We start from the raw sequence: 9830 nt of genomic DNA on the forward strand, positions 1-9830 counted from the left end.
ATTCCATGCGAAGAGTATCATAAGCTGGCTAAATATGTATATGAGCCACTCATTGTTTCCTAACATTTTCATATAATTACATGCATATACGTGGAAACTGCCTTGAGTGCCCGAATCAGATCAAAAGCAGGGTAAAAATCCAGTAAAGAAACAAGCAAAAACAAACAAACAAACCCACTGCTGCATCAAATCCTGCTTGCAACTGAAATTTTAAAAATCTAGAATAGGGAAGTAAATGCCCACTTGGGAGATATAGTGGGATATAAGTTTGTAAATAAATAAAAATATAGAAATTAAACTAAAAGAGGCAATAATGAATTATTTCCGTTTCAGATTGAAAAAGTGAGGGGCTGCATTCTGTATTGTTCAATGATTGGGTCAGTGATCATACTAAATATGAAATGAATGAATGCATTTCTCCTATCCTATTCATAACAGAAAATACTAATAGCTTGAATTCAACTACATGGAAGAATGACAAAACCGATACACTACAGCCAAGATTTACCAATTTCTCCTTACTAACACTGAATAAAAGAAAAGGTGATTACCATACATTTAATTCAGATATAACCGGTATTATTATTTACTGATAATTATTCACAGATTTTTCACCCACGGTTTTATCTCAACGCGATGAGAAGGTCCTTTAATTTAAAGGAAAAAGTCATTTAACAAATAGCCTTGTTAGTGTGGGAGAGGGCAGCTGACAGACCATCCATCATTTTCTCTCCAGGTGCTTAGTAAAGCTTTGCTCCCAGGCAAGTGACCTCTCTTTTCCCCCTGAGCACACGAAAGAATGCAAGTGATTATCACCTCTTCTGGTGAAGGGAGGGATCGCTGGTGGTCGCTGCCTCTGAGTGTCTGGAGAAAGAATGATTGATTCTGCCTGAAGGTCTGCCTGATGCTTCTGTTGTGCATTACAAAGGTCAGCAAGGTTGTTTTTAAATCACTGAGCAAAGGGACATTGTTTTATAAATGGATTTCCTTTAATGCAATATTTTGTTTTCACATGGGTGCTGGGAACCCTAGTGGATATAGAGACAGCCTGTAGAATACTCAGGAAATGATGCTGCCTTGTATCTTGAGATCAGTATTTCATATTTAGCATTGAATTGCAGAAATATTCCCTATTTAAAATAGCAATAGCAAAGATGCTGTTTAAAATTGTAATGATGGACTGAATAGATTTGAGATGCACATTACATAATGCAGTCTAGTTAACCCAGGACTGTACTTGCTGCTCTGTTACAAGTCACTCCGCTCTTTAAAAAAAATGGTGAAAAGATTTATACAAATATATATTCTAGCAAAGCAAACATCAGTATGCCACACTACAGAAACAGCTGCATATTATTCCAAAATAAGTGTGCAAATAAGTCTTATTCTTAACTATATTAGACAGATGCATGAGTCCCCAGATCACTAGCCTCTGTCTGTAGCATCCACCCAGAGGCCTGGTTAATGGGAAAGAGTGGTTTTCTGCTAAGTGAAAGAGCCTCAATCACTCCTCTTTTGCACTTGAAAGGAGAAGAGGGAAAATGTTTACTTCTGCACTGCCTTTCTGTCACTCCAGGGCCAGCAGCCCCACCCAAGAGGAGTGCTGTCCAGGGCGAAGGACTGTTTTTGGTCAGCAAGGCTCACCCCCTTGCCGGGTCATTGGCTGACTCCCCAGCCTGCAGTCCCCCAGCTTTCACCCCCAGTCAAGTTCCTCTGAACTGGGGCTTGCTCTCGTGGCGGTGCGAGAGCACACCACACACACCCACCACACACACACCCATCACACACAGTTATGTTCAAACCACAAGCCAAGATCTGGGACCAAGATTTGATTCTGGCAGTTTACAAGTTTGAATGCAGCACAGAACTATGGTTTACTTCAGAGTGAAAACTTTCTCTCTCTTTGTGCACACAAAAAAGGGGGAGGGTGGAACTAATGGCTCAGAAAGAAACCATGGTTTCCTGTTACATTTGAATCAAAACCAGAGTATCTGGGATTCCGGTTCACTTCAGTGGAAGAGAAAGCTCAGCACCTGCATCCATTTGGCCATGAAGACCTGTCCTGCTTCTGATGTGAATGTGAACACTGGTGCTTTTGTCAATGGTTCAATCATTGGTTCAAAACTGTGAGTGGCTTTCAGAAACACATTCCTAACTTGATAATAAAATGAAAAGTGACTCCAAGACTCCAAGTCCAAGACAACAAGCAATATCCTAAGCACAAAGGGCACTCAAAGTCGTATTCTCAAATTTAGGGACTCACTGAAAAACAGGTTTTTTTTAAGGCTTGTGAGCTCTTTTCTGTGAACCCCATTTCTATATTCTCACATCCCAGGAAAGTTCTGAATTATAATTGTCAAACATAATACTTCACACATTCCACTCTGTGCCAGTACCATAAAGTTGAATGTGGAGTAGTAAGTTAGAAAAAAGATTCAATCACTCACATTTCTTGAAGGTAATTACATTTCTAGATGACAGTAATATATGATCCCACCCCACAAGTCTGGTTTCACTTATAGGGTTCCCATTATTTGGGAACAGAATGCGTGTTTCCAATTGCTTCTTGTCAGCATATTGACAACTGTGGCAGATGGCCAGATCCTGGTTCCTCCCTTACTGGCCTCCATTCCCTTTACTCACATCCATTGGTGCGTTCTGTGGAGAATTCTGGTTCCAGCTATTCATTCCTGAGATAGAAACACATTTTCTCCAAAACAAAATTTAAGGCACACTTGGAAGTCCTGAACTTCTTTGTAGGAATGTCTGAATTTAAAATTTTGTTGATTCTATCGGAAGTTCTCAGAAGTGTTTCACGCTAGTTAAGCACTGTGCTCTTCAGTTGCTCTTGAGCTTGTGAAAATAGTACAAGGGATTATGCAAGGGATTCGGTTTAAGATGCAATTTATGGTCCTGAAGATCCATGCTCACTTTCATTCCTATATCTCAACTATCAAATGAGACATGTTGATTTGTTTGTTGATTTTTAGATTGATTTCAAGCCTGCTATTTTATTTGTTTCCTCCAATTTTTTTTAAAAATTTCCTATTTTTATACTGCCCTTCCTCAAATGAACTCAGGGTGGTACACATAGCTCCTTCCCTCCTTCACAACAACCCTGTGAGTAGGTGAGGCTGAGGGAGAGTGACTGGCCCAAAGTCACCCAGGAGGCTTCACGGCTAGGTGGGGATTCGAACCTGGATCTTCCCGGTCTGTTCAACTCCCAAATTAGTGTGCCATCTTGGCTCACCCAAAACGGCTTACCTTATTGGAAAATAAATCAATAGAAACTAAAACTGTGCAATCATAAATTAATATGGCTTTCAAATAGGGAATGTGGGAAAAACTGAGTAAATTAGTACATTTTTACGGAGGTTGTTTCTGACTGTGCTCTGTATGGATAAAACAGACCATAATGCTGGCCATCATCATTTAATTCAGCTAGTTCCATCTTTCAAGGGAAAGGGGGCCATTATGATAGTTGCAAGGAAACACAAAAGTTTTCCATTTGGAGTAATTTCATGTCATTTTCCTTCATTTTGACAGTTATAGGATGGATGGTTTCTTGACAATGAGGGAGCACACAACAAAAGTGGCAGATTGATCAAAATTTGTACAGCAAAAAAGATGTTAAGCGAAATTTACAATAGGAAAGAGTGTATCTGGAAAAGTAGGAAAGATGTGAAAGCCAGACTAAGGTTTGGATTTACATACTAAGTACCAGCATATATACAGAGTGACCCAAATGTAGGTGGACAGTAGATGGACTAAATGTTATCATTTACTGTCCACCTACTTTTGGGTCACCCTGTTGGCAACCTTCAGTCTCGAAAGACTATGGTATCGCACTTTGAAAGGTGGTTCTGGAACAGCGTCTAGTGTGGCTGAAAAGGCCAATTCGGGAGTGACAATCCCTTCCACACTGGGAGCAAGTGCAGTCTGTCCCTGGTCTGTCTCCCTGGCTATGGGCCTTCCTTCTTTGCCTCTTAGCCTCAGACTGTTGGCCAAGTGTCTCTTCAAACTGGGAAAGGCCATGCTGCACAGCCTGCCTCCAAGCGGGCCGCTCAGAGGCCAGGGTTTCGCACTTGTTGAGGTCCATTCCTAAGGCCTTCAGATCCCTCTTGCAGATGTCCTTGTATCGCAGCTGTGGTCTACCTGTAGGGCGCTTTCCTTGCACGAGTTCTCCATAGAGAAGATCCTTTGGGATCCGGTCATCATCCATTCTCACGACATGACCAAGCCAACGCAGGCGTCTCTGTTTCAGCATGCATACTGTTCAGCATGCATATCTTTGTTTCAGCATGCATACATGCTAGGGATTCCAGCACGTTCCAGGACTGTTTTGTTTGGAACTTTGTCCTGCCAGGTGGTGCCGAGGATGCGTCGGAGGCAGCGCATGTGGAAAGCGCTCAGTTTCCTCTCCTGTTGTGAGCGAAGAGTCCTGACTCGCTGCAGTACAGAAGCATAGTCAGGACGCAAGCTTTGTAGACCTGGATCTTGGTATGTTCCGTCAGCTTCTTGTTGGATCAGACTCTCACCCTGTATATAATTCAATATTCTGTACTGCTTTTGGTGAAGTCAGCAATGGAATTATAAGCCAGAACAACAGTAGTATAAAACTATGAAAACAGTTGCCCGATTATTTCAAATATAGAATGAAAAGCAGACTTATTAAAAAGAAAGGGCTTTCATGTCTTCTCTTTACTTTTCCATTGTCTTCCCCTCTTGTCTTGTTTCCAATATTTTAAAGCTTTTTACATGGTGATGGACTGAATGCCTGAAACTGATTTTTACATTCTTCATAAAAGGCACTATAAAATCCTGTTTGAACATTTACTGCGGTACTACATTGCTTGTCAAATTTAACCTTCAATTATTGCTTTGAATTCTCACAAAGAGAACATAGGCCTACGCACATTTTGTTGTTGTAACAGTTAGACCTGTTCTTGGGTGTATTCGAGGTGCTGAATCTCAAAATGCCACGACACCATGACATGGCTGACACCTTGGCTTCCCCACAAGGAAGCCGCTTGAATCAGCATAGGTGGCTATGCCGTACGCCCAAAACGAGAGCTAATTGAGCAAAACGATGCCATTTTGGGATTCAACACCCAAACATATCCCAAATTCGTTCAAACATCCTTGGCAACTAAAAAAAATTCTTTTTGTAGGTTTGTGTTGTATTATGCATTATTGTGTTGTATTCTTTAGGTTGTGTATTGTGTTGTGTTCTTTAGGTTGTGTTGTATTCTTTAGGTTGTGTATTGTGTTGTATTTACTAGGCTTCAGTTTAAGTCATTAAAAAAATGATCTTCCCAAAACAAATAGTCAGTATATGTGACCAGATTATTCAAGGACAGTATATTTTCTATATTCTATACAGGGCTACTTGGATGTATTCGCTAAAGCAGTGGTTCTCAAACATTTTAGCACTGGGACCCACTTTTTAGAATGACAATCTGTTGGGACCAACCGGAAGTGATAACATTGATCTGGAAGTCATGCAGTGACCAGAAGTGACATAATCAAACAGGAAACATTTTAACACCCCCCATATGTCAAAATAAAATCAATCAATTAATTAAGTAAATTAAAAGTTTATAATAAAGTTTTAAAAAATTATTTAAAATAAAGAACCTTCTTAATCCTCCCAAGCAATTGCTGACCTGTTTTAAAAAATTCCCCAAACATTCCAAAGGCTGCCATCCTATTCACACTTGCCCAGGAGTAAGCCCCATTGACTATCATTGTTCAAAGCATATACACAGCAGTCTATTAAAAGTACAGATCAGTAACTGTCTTGCAATTTTGGCACATATCTTGGTAGCATCAAGTCTAATATATTAAGAATAAAATACACATTGAAATGAATGGGAACCCACCTGAAATTGGCTTGCGACCAGCCTAGTGGGTCCTGACCCACAGTTTGAGCAACACTATTCTACTGCGTTCAATAGGACTTACTCCCAGGTAGTGTGCATAGGATTGCAGCCTCAATAGTGCAATCCTTACCTAGAAATAAGTTCCACTAAAAACAGAGGGGCTTGTTTCCAAGTGATCATTCATAGGATTGTGTTGCATATGTAATAAATGGTTTAGAGCAGGCGTGCCCAACCCCCGTCCGCAGGCCACTTGCGGTCCGCAGTGTGTCCCCATCCAGCACCCAGTTGGGTCGTGTGCCTCCAATGGGCACACAGCCCACGGAAGAATCAGCATGGCCCGCGCTGACCCAGCGCGCGAGCTCCCGGTGTGCCAGCAGCAAGGGAAAGACCAGCCCAGCATCTGCGCAGGGCCTTTTATAGTGTTAAAGTAACGCGAGACTTGCAGGTCTCGCGTTACCTTATTGCTGGAAAGCCCTTGTGTGCATGCACTAGGCTAGTCTTTCCCTGCCAGGCTCCTGGGCAACACGTGGAGCCTGAAGCAGCAGGGAGAGACAGAGCACCTGCGTCGCCACCTCCACGAGGGAGGTTGGGCGGGTGGGCGAGCAGGCAGGCGCTTCACCAGCAAAGCGCGGGTGAGTGCCGCCGCCGCACAGCAGCAGCAGCACGTGCCAGGGAGAGCTGGTGAGCACCGCCATAGAAACAACAGCAGCAGCCACCAGCCTCACCTACAAGGCTCCCTCCCTAAATAACTTTGGTGCGAAGCAACGAGTGAGTCTCTATTTAAAAATACTCTATTCCTTTTTTTTTTTACTGCTGCAAATATGTGCCTGCTCTGTTGTGGAATTTTTTTTGTGGTTCCCTTCCTCTGCCCACCCCCCTTTTCCTGGATAAAAAGATGCACACCTGCCCTGCATTGTCTGCCTCTGCCTCTGGTTTTTAAAATGCTTGCTCTGTTGCTGTGGCCGTGTGCGGTGGGCAACACCCCCCTCTGGTGTTTCCCATTTCCTCCCTCAGATATATCTGCTTTTATAATTTTTTTAAAATTCTCTTTCTTTTTGGGTGGGGTTTTGTGCAGCAAAACGTGTACTTAGCTCCACTATTTTGTCACTGATGTTTCCATGTGTTCCTTGACTTTTTTCTTTTTTCTTCCTTGCCAAAAGGTGTGTGCTTCGGGGCACATCCTGCCTGTTTCTGAACAAGTTATATCTGTGGGGGCATCCTGCCTCAGAGGATGTCTTGGTTGGCAACCTTCAGTCTCGAAAGACTATGGTATAAGCCTACAGCACCCGGTATTCCCAGGCAGTCTCCCATCCAAGTACTAACCAGGCCTGACCCTGCTTAGCTTCCAAGATCAGACGAGATCGGGCATGTGCAGGGTAACAGTTGCTGCAGAGGATGTCTTATGTCTCCATGTTTTTCTGGCTTTGTCTGTATGCTTTTTCCTGGCAAAGAGGTAGGTTCTTGTGGTGTGTGTGAGTGAGAGAGAGTGAGAGTGAGAGAGAGAGAAAGCACACACACATCAGTGACATTACTAATACTGCTGTCTCATTACTTCCCTCAGGTATGGATAGAAAGAGGAGAAAAGTGGACAATGAGGGCCATATTTTCAGCCCAGAAAGGGGCACCAAGTACTTTTTCACACACTGCAATGAGAAAGCCCTGTGCCTTATCTGCAATGAGAACGTTGCTGTTCTCAAGGAATACAATCTGCCTCGCCACTATGAGACCAAGCATGAGAGGACATACTCGCAGTACACAGGAGCACAGCGTTCTGAGAAACTGGAACAACTAAACGAAATTTGGAGTCACAGCGTGCTGTGGTCACGCACAGAACAGAGAATGAAGCTGTGACCAAGGCCAGTTACAAGGTGACATGCAGATTGTCTAGGAGGGGGAAGCCATTCACAGATGCAGAACTAATCAAAAGCTGTGCAGTGGATATGGTGGAAGAGATAACCCCAGGTTATGAAAGTGTTTTCAACATGGTGAGTCTGTCACAAAGTACTATAACTTGAAGATTAGAAGATATTGGAAACAACATTGTCCTTCAAATTGTAGACAAGGCAAGCCAGTTTCAGGTATAGTCTCTGGCTCTCGACGAGTCTACCGATGTGCGTAGACTCACACACAGCTCCTGATGTTCTTCCGTGGTGTCGACAGCAAATTTAATGTGACTCAAGAATTGGCACTGGTGCACAGCATGCATGGCACAACAACTGGGGAAGACATCTTCAAAGAATTAGAAAAGTCTTTATTAGAATGCAAACTGGACTGGAGTAAGCTGAAATGTGTGACAATTGATGGGGGAAAGAACATGTCTGGGGTGAAGAAAGGGTTGGTTGGACAAATAACAAGAAGAATGGAGAGTAGTGGACTATCAAAGCCTATGTTTCTGCATTGTATCATCCATCAGCAAGCACTGTGTGTAAAATATGTGGACATGACTTGTGTTCTGAAACCTGTGGTAGAGACAATAAATTACATAAGATCTCATGGGCTGATTCATCGCCAAGTTCGTGGGTTCCTGAAGGAGACTGATTCAGAGATCATAGACTTGCCTTCCTATACAGCAGTCAAATGGCTCAGTTGCGGCAAGGTCCTCTCGTGCTTTTTCCAGCTCAGAGAGGAAATAAAATTATTTCTGCTACAGAAGAATCACCATGTACCAGTCCTGTATAACACTGACTGGCTCATGAAACTGGCTTTTTTTGTAGATTTGATATCCCACGTGAACCAACTCAATATCAGTATGCAAAGAGAAAATAATCTAATCAGTGATGTCTTCTCACTTGTGAAGACATTCAGGTCCAAATTGCTGCTCCTTGGAAGGAATGTACAACACCAGAACTTGGAACACTTACCCACCGGTGCAAAATTGCGTGCTGAAAGTGGAGCAGCATTTCCATCATCATTTGCTGCAGAAAAAGTCAGGGAGCTGCACAAACAATTCACAGAACGCTTCTCTGACCTGGATGCTCACACAGAGGAAATAAAAATGTTTCAGAATCCCTTTGACTGTGATGTGAACAGACTGCCAGGTCGGTTCCAAATGGAAATAATTGAATTGCAGTCAAATGATCTGCTAAGAGCAAAGCACAAGGAAGGAGACCTGGCACAGTTCTATAAATCTCTGCAGCCTGAGAAATTCCCAAATTTGAAAGAATTTGCTCGTGGATCTCTCTCTATTTTTGGGACAACATACCTCTGCAAGCAGATATTTTCAAGAATGAAGTATGTAAAATCAAAATACAGGTCCACATTAACTGATGAGCATTTGAAGTCATTACTGATTATTGGCTCCTCCAAACTAGTACCAGATTACAATGAACTATTGAGATCAACAGCTCCACCACTCTCATTGTAAGTTCAGAGTGCTCAAAGTTCATAGTTTATATTGCTCAAAGTTCATATTGTTCAAAGTTCTTAGTTCATAGTGCTCAAAGTTCATAGTTCTCATGTGTTTTGCCTGTATTATAGTTCTCGGGTGTTTGTTCATATAAATTCCATCTGTAATATATTCATTTATGTAAATTTATTCAAATTTGAAATGCAAATTGGTTTTTTTGTTCGGCCCCCAACACAGTGTCAAAGAGATGATGTGGCCCTCCTGCCAAAATGTTTGAGCACCCCTGGTTTAAAGCAAGATGGCCCCTAGAAGCAAGTTATCAGGCCTCCGTTAAAATGTTGCCCCTGAAGTGATGTCACAAACGGAAGTGGCATCATGCACACGCTTTTTAAAAAGTAAAAATTGGGAGGAACCCACCTCCACCACCCAACAGCTCAAAACCAACTTCTTCTGCTGCTTCCCCCCATTCAGTGACATAGCTAAGGCATATATCTGCTACCTTGGGTCAAAGAAGATTTTGTAGTCCCCCCTGAATGACAAAATCAAATTTAATTAAGTAAATAAATAAAATGTTATTGGTTCCATGCTGTATTTTAATAACA

General features: G+C 42.3%; 1 protein-coding gene and 1 pseudogene across 1 annotated transcript; one reads left to right on the forward strand and one right to left on the reverse strand.

Annotated features, from left to right (window-relative positions):
* Positions 1-7156: 7156 nt before the first annotated feature.
* On the reverse strand, positions 7157-7276 carry LOC136638146 (5S ribosomal RNA; annotated as a pseudogene).
* Positions 7277-8019: 743 nt separating this feature from the next.
* On the forward strand, positions 8020-9246 carry LOC136645469 (general transcription factor II-I repeat domain-containing protein 2A-like). The gene has a single exon (XM_066621725.1). It carries the CDS (start codon positions 8020-8022, stop codon positions 9244-9246), a length of 1227 nt encoding a protein of 408 aa, XP_066477822.1.
* The last annotated feature ends 584 nt before the right edge of the window (positions 9247-9830 follow it).

This window comes from Tiliqua scincoides, chromosome 1 (assembly GCF_035046505.1).
Source record: "Tiliqua scincoides isolate rTilSci1 chromosome 1, rTilSci1.hap2, whole genome shotgun sequence".
NCBI classification, from domain to species: Eukaryota; Metazoa; Chordata; class Lepidosauria; order Squamata; family Scincidae; genus Tiliqua; species Tiliqua scincoides.